Source organism: Girardinichthys multiradiatus, chromosome 20 (genome assembly GCF_021462225.1).
Source record: "Girardinichthys multiradiatus isolate DD_20200921_A chromosome 20, DD_fGirMul_XY1, whole genome shotgun sequence".
In the NCBI taxonomy this organism is placed as follows: Eukaryota; Metazoa; Chordata; class Actinopteri; order Cyprinodontiformes; family Goodeidae; genus Girardinichthys; species Girardinichthys multiradiatus.
The window spans coordinates 29,566,672-29,581,765 of NC_061812.1; the positions used below are offsets into that span (position 1 = coordinate 29,566,672).

At 39.2% G+C, this 15,094-nt stretch overlaps 1 protein-coding gene across 10 annotated transcripts in view; it reads right to left on the reverse strand.

Moving 5' to 3' along the window:
* The window catches only part of LOC124856805 (inositol 1,4,5-trisphosphate receptor type 1-like), a 119,116-nt gene that overhangs the window by 25,566 nt on the left and 78,456 nt on the right, over window positions 1–15,094 (reverse strand). For 9 of the 10 annotated variants that reach the window (XM_047347650.1, XM_047347649.1, XM_047347647.1 and 6 more), the window contains 9 exons: window positions 9,893–10,076; window positions 9,517–9,767; window positions 7,650–7,850; window positions 7,450–7,560; window positions 7,172–7,267; window positions 6,846–6,989; window positions 6,597–6,704; window positions 6,293–6,485; window positions 2,710–2,832 (listed from right to left, as the gene is read on the reverse strand). In XM_047347650.1, the coding sequence (XP_047203606.1) occupies window positions 2,710–2,832; window positions 6,293–6,485; window positions 6,597–6,704; window positions 6,846–6,989; window positions 7,172–7,267; window positions 7,450–7,560; window positions 7,650–7,850; window positions 9,517–9,767; window positions 9,893–10,076 (1,411 nt within the window). Of the gene's footprint in view, window positions 1–1,219; window positions 1,491–2,709; window positions 2,833–6,292; window positions 6,486–6,596; window positions 6,705–6,845; window positions 6,990–7,171; window positions 7,268–7,449; window positions 7,561–7,649; window positions 7,851–9,516; window positions 9,768–9,892; window positions 10,077–15,094 lie in introns of those variants that run through there. The other variant, XM_047347654.1, reaches the window with a different exon arrangement.

The window sequence follows — 15,094 nt, forward strand, 5'->3', positions numbered from 1 at the left end:
ATTTAGCCAAGTTTAATAAATGGGTGTACCCAAGTCTACTTTTGAGTAAAGGTTTCTGGATTTTCCGGTTTCTGGTCCTATTTACGATGAAATTAAACTGAAAATACACATAGTGGTTAAAAATAAGAATTTTGTGTTGAACCTTGTATTTTCCTTTTAAAGATGATTTATTTTGTCCGCATCTAGTTTAAAATGCCTTATATTAATAAAAATCTAATCCTAAAAATTAAGAAGTTCATTTGCATCAATTGTGTTGGTGGTTTAAATATGTACCATTTGTTAAGTTGCGGCCGCACAAAATCATTCAGAGAACTGCAAATGGCCCATGGACCGCACTTTGGACACACCTGTGATAGACCAACACATCGTAGTGTATAACTGTAAAAATACAAGGGGAACTTTGGGTCTCATTTAGGAATTTCAGAGTAAAAGGGATTGAATACAAAAGCTTATCACGTTTTAATTTCTTTTCATTTTGAAACTATGAATCATTTTCCTTCCAGTTAACAGTTCTACATTAAACTGCGATGATCTTGGATAAAAATTCCCAATTAAAACTTGGAAATGTGAGGTTGAAAAGTGACAAAATGGGGAAAGAAAATTTGAAGGGTACAGGTAATTTTGCAGGACAATGTATATTAGCCATCTTTCAAATTATTTTTTGTTACACGATTTAATTCAGTTTAAGTTCCAATTCAGTTTATTTATAAAGAGCCAATTCACAACACATGTTGTCTCAAGGCACTTCACAAAGGGTTTAGAATGGTATAGGGTTGTTGGGGAGGTCAGATTAAACTACTGAGTGCTAGAGTTTGGCCATTTTAGAATGGGCTATGTGTCGGGGTACTACGTAAAATAATAAACTGATGAAGTGTGTCCATGTAGAGCCCACTGGTGGCCATTGTTATACTGAAAACCACAAGGATTGGGGTTACCTCTCTCTGTCAGATTGACCATAACCATTGGAAAAGAGAGGGGTCGCACAGGTAAATGGAGGGTGTGTTTGCACCTCAACCATAACTGAGCCGGTTTAGGCTAAACCTGACTCCCCCTTACTCCATCCAACCGGGAGGGAGGAAGGCAGAGGTAAAAATAATTGGAGAGTGTGGTTTCCTGTTGTATTGTGTAAAAAGTTACAAAAGTTAAAAATGATAAAAACACAGAAGACCTACTACTCAGAGGGTTAAGTAACATACATGATGGATACCTTTTCAGATCTCCTTATATGTGACCCTTAAGAGGGTGTAGGCTCCGTTTACAGTAAAGATGGCACTGATGCAGTGTTTATTGTTGTTTCCATAGCACTGGAGGGCAAACATGAGGGGAAGCAATGAAAGCTGCAGGCGTGTCTTAAGCCGAGATAGTCCTGCTCCTAATCCTGATCAGGTGATTAGACGTCAGTAGATTTGAATGTGGTGAGGAAAGGAGATCAGTGGGTCACCGCTGGCTTCCAGTGTGAGGGCTGAAAGTCGGCGCTCTAAAGATGGTTTCTGTGGGTGGAGATACTGCAGGATTTAAAAACCATGAGGTTGGCCTAAATATATCAGAATACTATGTTATAGCTTCTGATTTAGTTATTTGACTGCGCTGTTGCTGTTGGTTTAAAAAAAAAAAAAAAAAAACGGGTATAGATCTATTTTCTTAAAGCCTCTAACTTCAATGTCTTTTATTAGGATTTCATGTGATAGACCGAATTTCTGAAAAGTGTGGCATGCATACATCTTTGCTGCAAACAGAGGTCCAAGTCTTTTAGGGTATGTCTCTACTAGCATTACACATGTACAGTAGAGACTGAAATTGATTTCTGACAAATGAACATGCATTTGTTTCAATCATTGTTTTTGTATTTGCTTTCAAGATTTTTTGTAAGAGTGTATTTAGCTTCCCATCAACCCCGACCAGCTTCCCTGACCATTTTGAAGAGAAGCATCCAAACAGTATACTGCTGCCACAACCATGTTTCCCAATGGTGTGTTCAGGGTAGACCAACACATTTAGTTTTGGTATTATCTAACCAGAGCACCTTATTCCACACGTTTGCCACGTCCCCCTGAGGGGTTTGAGGCAAAGTGCAAACAATAATAGTAATATCTTTCTTTCAACCAAGGCTTTCTCCTTGCCACCTTTTCTTGTTGCAACTCTTTCATAAAAGACAGATTTGTGGAGTGGACCCACTAACAATTGTTCTGTCGAATCCCCACTGATGATGATGCTGTGTTTAGGCACCACACAGTGTTTTGTATCTAGGTCAAAAAGTTCAGTTTTGGTGTCATTTAACCAAAACAGCTTCTCCCACATGTATAATGTGTCCCCTACATGGCTTGTTACTAAATGTGAAAAAGCTCACAGGGTATGAATAATTTTGTATTCCACTGCATGTTAGAAAACTTTGGAAAATATATTTTAAAAAATGACATTATGGCAAGCCAGCGCCCTCCTTGTTTTTGCTGCTCACTGCATTAACCTTTTTCTGAACCTGGTTTCTAAAGAATTCTGATTGCAAGATCAAAAACAGAGAAAAAAAAGATGAACTAAAATCTGAAAGCATGACTTCATCGAGAGCTATGAGTCTCCACTTCACTTTTCTCTGCTGCTTAACATATGTAAATGTATTTGTAACCTAACATTTCACACTTACACAAACATCAGAATATGAATATGATTTTCTTCAAAAACTTGGTTGCTGACGATAAGATGAGCGTAACTGACCTCCATGTACCCCCTCCAGGGGGTAGAAGAAGCAGACCAGCAGATTCATGAGCAAGGCCAGTTTAAAGGAGACGTTGCTCCACACCGACATGTTTCTGGAGCACCAGTAAAGCACTGGCTCGGCTAGGGAGGACAGGGGTGGAAGACAAAGAATTATTTCAGTCAGTCAAGCTTTAATTTAAATTTCTTTCTTCGTTCATTCTGATAAACAAATGTAATGCCTATTTGCCAGAATAGAAGCTGGTAGACTGTTTATTTTGTGAATGTGAAGACATTCGTTAACATTATATAAAATAACACTCAAAAACCACAAATTCTACCTGTAGTGCTTTGGTTTTCATATATAATATACTTTGTAATATACTTTAATAGTTTATAAATATAGTGTATATCATTAGAGTTTGAACATCAGAACTGGAGAAAAGTAATAAAATGAGGTAAATAAATTTAAGCAACTTTGAACTCTCGGTAAAAAGATCAAGTTGAGGAGCAGGCCTTTTGAAATCATGTCTTTCTTGACCTTTTTCCTCCAACCTACAGCCTCACTTTTCAGAGACTTTGCAAAATTGGGTTTTATAGGAAAACAGAAACAGATGCAGGGACTTTTCAACGTCCATCCCCTCCTCTGAGTGAAAGACTAAATAAAGTTTGTGCGTGGGCACGGGAGTCTTGCATGTGGATTAGTCGTGTCACTGGGAGTGGGTGTGGGTCTGAGTGTGTATGTCTGTGCGCACAAGCACGCACACTCTCACTTGTGATTCACAAGATTACTGTACAAAATGCTTCACGGCTCAAATGAGTTTGGAAAGCCCCTGTCTGCTTTTACAAAGCGGAAACATGGCCTTGTAACATGAACGCATGCAGGAGGGCAGCAGTTGTCCATGCAGATTGTTGCCTCTGCACAGCTGTTCTCTTATCCTGCCTGGGCTTGCATCCTGTCATTTATCAGATAAGAAATAATGCACACAGGCAGCATTCATCAGTATATAGTCATGTGACAAAATTAGGACACCCCAATAAACCTTCAGTTCTTTTAAAATAAATGTTCATGTCTAATCCATTTTTCCCATATCTTGAAGAGAAAGTGATTTGATAACTCTTTTCAACCAAAAACTAAACTTTGTATTACTCATAAAATAAAAATATAAACAAAAATGCATTTCCTGAGCTTTGACTCTATTTCAGTGTTTTTCTTTTATTAATTCTCAGCCAGTCCTTGGTGGATTTATTGGTATGTTATGGGTCATTGTCACGCTGCAAAGTCCAGTTCTTCTTTAGCTTTGACTATTTTGTTTTTTTTCAGATGGTCTCAAGGTTTCCTCAAGCAACCTCTAAAACATTTGTGGTGGATTATATGATAACAAGCTGACCAGGTCCTGTTGCAGCAAAGCATCCCAAACCCATGACACCTGTACTGTTTTGCACATTTGATATACGTTTATTTTCCTTGAATACTCTAATTATTTAATACCAAGTATGTCCTCTGTTATTGTGTCTACATAATTTAATTTTAGACAAAAGTCCTGGTCTTTTTCTACCATGTCTACAACAAACCTTAGCCTGGCCTTCATGTTTTCTTAGAAAGCAATGGTTCACTACTTTGACTTCCCATAAAAAGGTTAAACGTCTGCAGTCTCTTTTATTATTGTAAAAGCACTTTCATATCAACCTTAGTGAGAGCCTGCTGTAGGTCCTTTGATGGCACTTTAGGGTTTTTGGAGACTTCTTTTAGCATCTTGTGGTCTGGTTTCAGGGTGAACTTTTTGGATGACCTTACTGGCAGATACTTTGAATATCCTCCACTTGTATTTTGAGTATTTTCTGTACAGGGGAATGGCTGATTTTACCTTCTTTTGAGACCTCTTTGAATTACTTACTAGACTGATAAGCTGCTACTAGACTGATAAGCTGCTACAAACCTCTCTGAGAATAAACACCATGGTAAGATCTAAAGAGCTGATGATGAGACAGAAAAAACCTTTCAAATGCTGGTCAATGGTGTTCTAAGCACGGGCACCTTATATGATAACCCCATGCACAAGGGGTGCACCGATTGCAGTTCTCTGGCCAATCACCGATTACTAAACCTTAAAAAGCCTGACCTGACGATTCCGATTTTGGCCGACACCGATTTTCTTTATAACTGACACTGTCAGGTGTCATAAGGTCACAACACATCTTCAATGTTCCAATCTTATGTTGTCAACAGTTGAGAACTATGCACGTGCAGATGTGACCCAAGGCAGGTCTGTCAGTCAACCCTCTCTCAGGGCAGAGCAAAAGTAGACAGTGGGTGAATTTAAGATAATAGATAATAGATAAGATCAGTGGATAAGATTGGTTTTAAATGTAAGTATCGGCAGATCACCGATCCCCCAAAATAAAGGAAGTCTGAGCCAATCGATCGACCGGCCGTCCACAATAAACTGGTGGAAATTCACAAAGAAATCGTCTGTCAATTGGAATCATCTCATTACAATCTCGATCGACACAGACTGGGGATGGACCAGTGACCACACCATACCCACAAGCTAAGAGGTCGCCCTGACAACAACACCCTTCCTGTGGAGGTTGTTACTGAGTGAAGAAGACACAAGCTAGCTACTCTCAGTATCAGTGATGTGTTTAAAAATGAAGCCATAAGAAGCACAAAATATGTAAAAAGCAGCAACTAAAAGGAAGCTGAATATATCACACAAAAACTTGTTTTTTTCCTTTTGTAGAGTCTAATTCTGTTATTATGTCATGCTGGAAAAGTTGGCATTCTTGTGGAAATCTCACAGTTGATGTACAGGATGTCCAGCTCCAGACCTCAAGGGACAATTTCCTGCAGGTTGTGTATGTATCCTTGCTCCAGCACAACTGATTTAAGTGGCCAAATTGCTTCCTTGGCAGGTCACCTAGCTCTGCAGCAGCCTGCTGTTGAAGCATTAATTTGATTCAGGTGATTGGAATCAGGGCAACATAAAACATGCAGGACATCTGCTCTTGAGAACTGACTTTAGACACCGCTGGTCTATTCATTCTACAGAGAATACAGACAGGGACTGCAATTACCAATGCTAACTCATAATATAAGATGCTAAAGACAGTTTAAAATGTCAACTACGTAATCATGTTGCCTTTGTTTTAAAATCGTGTTTATTTGCACCGCTGAGTAACACTGACTGCTCTGTCACACACACCTTGCCTTTACTCTTAATATAAATAATTAATGATTTATCATGACTCAAGGGCTCCTGCAGAGTTGCAATAAACAAATGATTTAATCTAAAACTGCAAACCATAGCATTTAGTACTATTTATAGTTCTTTAAAAGAAATAGGAATATGCTGAAAAGGCATAGGCAGGTCAGAGTTTTACAAAATTGGTGAGGAGAAACCGGCTGCAAATGTCTGATTGGTGCATATCTTATTTAAACATTTTTGCAGACAGCAACATGTCCAAAAGTGCTGAAAAAAAGCGTTCCTTAAGAGAAACCTATCTGGATCCCCGACTCATTACTGTAAGGCTCCTTTATACCTACGCTACATTATTTACTTCAATATTATCTTAACACATTGTGGTACAGTCTTCGCCCTACCTCTGAGCTTCTTCTGCCAGTTCATCTCATTAAAGAGGTCTTCTGCTCGCAAGAAGAAGTCATTAATCTTGCTTCCCTGCTCGTCTCTCTCAGTGGTGTAGTAGACCCGCAGCTTTGACTCCGAGGTCAGGAACTCACAGATGTTGGGTACTGGGAACACTATCTCCTCCATGGTGCGATCCTGGCGCACAATCTAAAACAGAGAGGCTCAATCAGTCACCTCAGAGGGACTCCAACTGGGCCCCATAGGTCACATGTGGTAATTCCTGTGAAACATTTAGCTTTTTAGTTGAGCATGTATGACCTCTATCTGAGCGGTGTGCTTGGCGTAAAACTCCAAGGCCTCGTCTCCATCTCCACTGGCACCTCCAGGCTTTAACATGATGGAGAGTTCTTTATTATGACGTGCCAACTGCAAAGAGGTCAACACAAGTGAACTTTTAAAAAAAGCAGTGGAAGAAGTGTATATTTTTTTCACAATAATATTCTTTATCTCATACAGCCTGAAAAACATCCTGATTTAACTCAGATTTAGCAAATATAAACATCAGACCTGGTGAGCCAGAATATAGATGTTATGCCCAACATTTCGGGGTGAAGCAGCATCATGTTCCTCTTCATCTCTAGCATCCTCTTCCTCCTGTATGTCCACAAACTCTACCTCACCCTGAAGATAGGCCTTCTTTATCACCTCCACCTGCAAATAATATAAATGCTTGGAAATATTTTTACAACTCTTGACATCTACAAATTTTATCACATTAAAACTCCAAATTTATCATTGTTTGTGGCTGAAAGTGTCAAAATGTAACAAATTTCCAGGGAACAAAGACACCTTCGTATTTTTCACAACAGAACAAGCAAGATTGAGTTTCCCACCAGCTCTTTAGGCTTCATGTTGTACAAGATCCTCTCTGCGTTCTCACTGTCATGTCGGCTCTCCATGATGGCGAGCAGCAACTTGGAGGCGTTGTTCTGGGAAGGAAATTAAGTAAAAGCTTGTTAGGTAAATGCACTCTATTCTCTTTGCATGAAGGTATAAAACCTTTTTTATACAGTTAGAAACACCAATAACTGATGGTTAGTGGGGACAATTCATGGAACTACCAAAGGGACAAAACCTAAGGCTCGGGTTTTCAGTAAAGTTCTAGCCTCACCTTGAGCTCTAAAACTAGATCCATCCTTTTCTTTCCAAGCGGGTTGATATCATTTAGAATCAGTGCAATGATGATGTCAATACCGTTGGACTCGTGAGTTGCTATACAATTCTGTAGGAAATAAAAACTTAACCTAAATAAATTGAATATGATTGGATGGTGCTGTGAGAAAACCTTTATTTTAGTTGCATCTCTCGCACCTGGTTTTCATGACAGGGGCCTTGGCAATACTCTGTTAGGCTCTCCAGTGTTTGGTTGATGAGGGCAACGTTGTCCTCATTGATGTACAGGCCCAGCAGGCCGAGGCCTCCTGTGGTGCTTCCACAGATGCAGTCCAAGAACTGCAAGGTCTCGCACACCAGGTTGTAGTTGTTCTTTCTGTTCTGACAACGAAGGAAGTTCTAGCAGAACAAAGTGAGAAAGTTAGAGCTAGACATTTGCATTAATGCCGACAAGTTAGAGTAAAACCTAGTTTAACAATAAAATAATAAAGATTTTAACTAACCTACTAGCTATATAACTTTGAATGTAAATAGGTATAGGTTTGATTCTGGTAACCTGGTATACAAAGGTTTTAAAGAGTTTCAAAGGATGTAGGACAAGAACTTAAACTATTACCGTGATTTAATTTGGTATTTATTGTGATAAATGATAAAAGTGATGATTAAAAAGTATTCCTCTCTTTCAACGGAGTATAAACATTATCTAATATCAATTTCTGTACACCAGTTAGATAAAATAAAACAATTATAATGCTACACAGCACACAAAAACAGCATTTAGTTATGTTTTGAAATGATCTCATGGGTCCAACAGTGAAAAAAACAATAAAAGTAACCATCTCCAACCCGACTGGTGGTGTTTGGTGTTTATTGTTATCCCAAGAAAGAAAGTTCTTATCATGATCAATTGCTTCCACAAATAAACATATACGATAGAATTATTTAACATCCCTATCTCAAAAATGCTACAATTGTTTGTTATACCAGTCCTTTTAATGAGATATCGTAGATTGTACCAGAGTGACAAGAGTTTTCCCTGACTTTTTTTTTTAGAGCATATAGCCCCTCCCCCACCCGTTGCTATGCAGTGCTGGTAACCTGACTACCCAAGCAGATAGCCAAGGATAATAACCAGTATTTCAGCTTGATATACTTTGATCTTCTATATCTGGGTCTGCAAACAGTGACTCCAGAGATGCATATGGCTTTTTCTGTCCCCCACACAGGCTCTTGCTCACTGTGGCCGAAACCAATATAAAAATATGCAAGAGATACCAAAAACAGCACAAGCATTTTAAACCCACTACTAACACTGGTTATTTATTTTGTATTTCCAGTTAGGTCTTTGTATTGAAATAAAAATAAGAATAAATACATGTCATAGATGCAGTTATTATAACTATTAATATTCTAACAGCAGGAGGAAGATTTTCTATTTTAACTAAAAGAAATTACATCATGTAACAGATTTTTTTCTGTAAATACATTTTATGAATTTGTGGGAATGGACGGATACAATGAAACTGTGGTATTTTTACTTATTGTTATGATAACTGCTCATGCCTGAATGCAAATACAAAAAACAATTACTTCTGCAAAAACATGAATGAAAATAATTTGCTGTCAAACGTGCTTCTTTAAAATAACCCTGCACCTCTAATCAGGTGTGTTATTGTCAGATTTACTCTCATAAACAGACGTAACTAGTTAGTTTATCACTGGGAACCAAATAAATAATAAATATGAATGAAGAGTTTTGAACACATGCAAAAATTACTGTTTGGTTTTATTTATGCTCCTAATGCCTTATATATATATATTTTTTTTTTGTAAGAAATTGAAAGACAAAAGACTTTGTAACAGATCTTGACGGTTATTAAATAAAGATTTGCACTGTTCTGATCTGTACAAATATAGTGAAAGTTTGACGTTTAACCAAAGGCATTATGGTGATGAAAAATAATTTGAATATAATAGTAACATCCCCCTAAAAGCCATAAACTGGATGTCCTCGAACACATCTAAAAAATAGACTTAAACCAATCTGATAGTCAGTGTGTCCCACCTGCAGGTCACGATTGTGGTTCTCACATAGTAGCTGCAGGAAGCGAAGAATCGGCTGCATGATAACGATAACAAAACTCATCTTTTCCTCATGGTTCTTGGCCCCAGTGCTGGGCAGGCCATCTGCTGAGGAACAGTGGTCCTCTGGGTCAGCTTCACGCCTGTAGGAGTTGAATGCCTTCTTGGTGGCAGATGAGGCCTCTATTAACTGCTCTTTCACATCTTCTGTCATTGTCACAGCTAAATCTCGAGCTACATAAAAATTGTGAAATAAAACATAATTCAGGTAACCATCAATTTACAAAGTCTGATATCTGTGACCTGACACACAATCTGATGTCAGTTCCTGCTTCTAACCATAGTAGGTGATATCATACCTTTCTTGCGAACAGGGACATCTCTGTCCTGGCTGTCATCATCTCTTCTCTTATTTCCCAAATCACTTGTGTTCACTGTCACAGTCGCTTTGATTTCCTGCTGGGCAGACTTCATACGATCGTAGAAAACCCGGAAGAACTTCTCTGAGTTCTTGTCATCAGTCAGACGACAAAAGAACGAACGCTGGATATATGGGAAAACAAAGTCACAATTATACTAAATAGAAAACATCATCAAGTTTTAGAGCCAGAAAACCCAGGAATCCTCAAAACATGACATAATAATGAATACCAATTAGCCTTTTACATTGTTTTTTTTAAGAGCAGAAAAACTATTTTAAAACAATTTCCAGGGCCCGCCCTTCGAAAACAGACAGCACTACCATCAAGATGAAGCAAATAAACAGCAGAGCATATATGTCAACGGCTATAAATAGAAAATAGATAATTTACTTGAATTTTATTTTAAAAGGAACATGTCAAGTGGTTGTGTGGTTGCTCATCGGTAATGCAGAAGGATTGAGTGAGCACTCTTAATATTAAACAGTAATAACACAAAGCTGAGGGACAAGACCACAACACAATCCATGCATGGCTTTCACAGATAGCACCAGATCAACGAGGTGACTGTGGATGTCGTTTGTGAGCCTAAAGTTTCTTAGGTACAAAAATACATTGTTTTCTCAGTACAAATGTTTACTGATGTCTGCAGGTTGCTTTATCAATTTTAACTCAATACAAGATCTCTCTGAGCTTGTATTGACCTCAACCTGTCAGAAAACTTTTGGAATGAATTAGAGCAAAGGCCTCCCATCCAATCTCAGTTTCTAACCTCACAATGTCTAACCGCATCTCTGAAAGAATGGCCAAAAACCCCAAATAAACACACTCCTGAAGCTTGTGGAAAGGCTTCTTAGACGAGCTATAGGTGCTATAGCTGCAATGGTTGGGCCAATCACATATTAAACTCGAGGGATTAAGAAAGGGATGTCACCAAACTTCATGTGCGTGTGAATGAATACTACTGGCCTGAAAGTGTGTGTGTTAGCTTTGGACACGGAAAACAGCATAACCATCAAAACATGTCTGAAAACATCTGAACAGGAAAAAAGCCTAAAAATAATGATATATGTCTTTAAATATGTTTATGGTGTTATCTTGTTTAAGCCTTACTGTAAATTGGCACAACTGGTCAAACGCTTTCTAGCTCAGAAATCTTAGGAACGCAAACGTTTCAATGCACCTATTGATCTGAAAGCATTGTCCTACTGGAGATAAAGCAAGGGAAATTAATTGTTAATACAAATGTTACACTTTCAATACGAGTTAGAACATGTTATTACTATCGACACTTATGGTCTGACCAATCAAGAGTAAAAAATAATATCACTTGATATGTAAAAACAGGTCTTATCAGGACCTTCAGAAAATATTATATAACATCCATGAAGGAGGTCTGAGATATGAGAGGGTTTAACGCCATGGTTACGGCTGCAGAATGGGGTCACAGAGAATTAGAGCAGTTTCAAGCTTGCCAGGGACGATGTATACACCATGTCCCAGTCCACAAGGCTGTTGTTTTGATTATGTAAGAGCCGTTACTGCTGCAGTATATGGAAAGGCTTTTTACCAGCCAAAGCAGCCTTGCCACACTTACAGGCTGAAAATACATGGGACAGGAGGGAGGAATGAAGCCTGGCCTACTTATACAGATCGAGGGGCAGAGATAGTATGTGGGAGAATTGAGAAGAAAAGCAAATGAAGAAGAAAAACTGATTATAAATGAAAAAACGGATGATTGAATGCGGGGAAAACAGAGAAAGGGATGGGGGGGCAGAATGTTATCAGGGAGTATTTAGGGCACGTCTCAAATTTTGTTACATAACCATCTGCCTTTCCAGGTAAGATGTAAATCTGGACAACAGTAGAGAGACAAATTAAGCTTACTGGTTTTCCTACTCCATTGTGAAAAAACACTCTGCTCCTCATTTCATTGAAATTAAAAACAGCCGAGGAGCTACAAGGCAATCAAACAAGTGAGTCTAATCAGTTTTTATATCAAAGTACCTTGAGAGAAACAATGACATTACTCAGAACTCGCACTTCAAAAGGAGACTCACAGCCCTGTGCCCCACCCGGCCCTCCACCACTGAGCTGGGGGCCTCCTGCACGTATGCACTCTGCCCAAACTCAGGGACAAGGAGATAGGCAGCATGGAGAGAGGGAGGGAAACTGCCAGCCAAGACAAGGCCATCAAATAATAAACAACCTGATGATAGATGGAAAGCGCAGAGACGGGATTAGCTGCACCACTGACGGTCCAACCAGAGTTTACAAGTCCAAGCATGCCTATGGAGGGAAGGGTAGGACGGTGGAAGGGGTGGGGGTTAGTTATTGTTATGGATGCTTATATAACTCTGTGAACCAGGGGGTGAACCATGAGGCACAGGGCCAGCATAACATACATCAGTCCGACCACAGGAAACACAGAGGACCACTCATCCTTAACCATTACATAACTGGCACTGACACACACAAAACCCTTGTACAGTTGAAGCACAAACAAGCGGGAGACTGCACACACCAGTAAGCTCACCGACTTTTGCACTCGCCAAAAAAAACCAAAACTGGATCAGCTGTCTCCGGCAATCAGCACATGCCAATTTTGAAAAGGACACACCCACTATCTCACACATGCCCTAAAGCACAGTTTTCTCTTTCGAACTGTCAGACGATTTTATCCTTATGTAATCGAACTGGTTTTCCACACTATGGTTTATCAAAGCAGAATGGCTCCTCTGTTGGAAGTGCCAGGTAACAGATATCAAAATCAGTCTGAGTGTGCGGCAGGATGCCAGAAAGGCCATTTCATCTTTATTAGAAACATTATGTTTCACCTTGGTAAAGCCATGTTTCTTTCATTTCCATTCAAAGAAGGTAAATGTGCTGGTCATGTTAAAAAGGAATTTTCAGCACAGAAGCTCCACATGCGTTGCTTTTTAAAAACACAGTTTCTAAGAACTGCCCTTTAGTCGGCCGAATGCGTCACCGAAACAAAGATGATGCCACAGCAAAGACAAACACAAAAAAAAAAAAACAAAGTGACCCAACTTTCATTTTTTGATTTCTTCAGAAATGTTTTTGACAATGAATCAGAAGTGAAACCCTAAAACTTTCATATCTAACCACGTTGCTGCCTCTGTAGTTTCAACGTCGGCCCTGGGAAGTTCATCTACAAAATCTGTGCCAACGTTTCAGCACGTCCCTCTGCGTGTTTTGGTTGTGCGGAAAAAACAAAAAGGCAAGGACGAAAGCAGAGAGACATGAGGTGGACGGAGAAGAGGGGCACACATCTCAGAAGCCCCCCTATAAGTGCTGGGTAAACACAGAGCCTGTCTGTAACTATGAAACTGAGAGGAGCAAGGCCAGGAGGGGGCGGACAGTGCTGAAAAACAAGGTCACAGCGCTTTCCCTTCTCTCCTTCCGTTCAGCCACTTGGCATCAACAAAAGGATGTTATGTAACAGCTATTTATACTTGCGCTCCTCTTTTCCTCTCACCCTCCCTCTCACATCAGCCAGTGCCACATGTAGACCAAATGGAGCTGCTGCTCAGCTCTTCTATACCCCCTGAAGACTTTTCCCTCCTTTTTTATCTCTTCCCTTTCTTCCTCCCACAACCATCCACGTCTGTCAGGATTTTTTAACTTAAAATCAACAGGGTTCTTTTTTCCTTCCATTCACAACAGCTCTGCAGGGAGCGAGAGCAGCGTGGCGTGCAGTTAGACAACAGATGGCTGATGAGTGAAATGTCACAAGTCACCATGTCACAACAAAATTCACACTTGCATGAGATTTGTCATGGCTCTTTGCAGCAAAGCTGACTGGAGACAGAGGTGAAGAGGAGAGATGAAGAAGCACATGCACGAGATGTAAATGTAGTGAGTCTGGACAAAAGCTACTACCGGTACATAAAACCTAAATAAAGAGATCTCAACATTTTTTAAATAATCAAAAAATGTTGTTTTCAACCAACAACACAACAAAGACTTTGTTTAGTGCAAAAACCCTTTGCTCTGTTACTTTTGGACAATAAATGCATATACCAAATTTAATGCCAGCAACAAATTTTTAAAATGTTGGGTCAGGGGTAAGTTAACCACTGTTAAAGAATGTGGTTTTAGATTTCAGTTGCTCAGCAGTTTGTGCTTCCTTTTTTCTTAAAGAAATATGCTCTGGCACCTTAGCTCTTGCAATTTTGTGAAGTGAAATGTTTGTGAGGTGAAAAGCTTTTTTCCAAATGTACGGTAATTTAAAAACTATATATTGTGCAATCGATAATTGTGCAAAATTTGAAAAGTATGGCATGCATTTGTATTGGGCACCCCTGAATAAATATTTTATAGAACCCCTGGATTTTGATGCAATTACAGCAGCAGGTCTTCTGTGGTATGTTTCTTTTTATAAATTTAGGACATTTAAATTGTTGCCCATTATTCTATGTAAATAAACCTCAAGTTAAGTCAGATTGGATGAAAAGTGTTTGTGCACATACATTTTCAACTCTTGCCACAGATTCTCAACTACAGGTCCTTCTCAAAATATTAGCATATTGTGATAAAGTTCATTATTTTCCATAATGTAATGATGAAAATTTAACATTCATATATTTTAGATTCATTGCACAATAACTGAAATATTTCAGGTCTTTTATTGTCTTAATACGGATGATTTTGGCATACAGCTCATGAAAACCCAAAATTCCTATCTCACAAAATTAGCATATTTCATCCGACCAATAAAAGAAAAGTGTTTTTAATACAAAAAACGTCAACCTTCAAATAATCATGTACAGTTATGCACTCAATACTTGGTTGGGAATCCTTTTGCAGAAATGACTGCTTCAATGCGGCGTGGCATGGAGGCAATCAGCCTGTGGCACTGCTGAGGTCTTATGGAGGCCCAGGATGCTTCGATAGCGGCCTTTAGCTCATCCAGAGTGTTGGGTCTTGAGTCTCTCAACGTTCTCTTCACAATATCCCACAGATTCTCTATGGGGTTCAGGTCAGGAGAGTTGGCAGGCCAATTGAGCACAGTGATACCATGGTCAGTAAACCATTTACCAGTGGTTTTGGCACTGTGAGCAGGTGCCAGGTCGTGCTGAAAAATGAAATCTTCATCTCCATAAAGCTTTTCAGCAGATG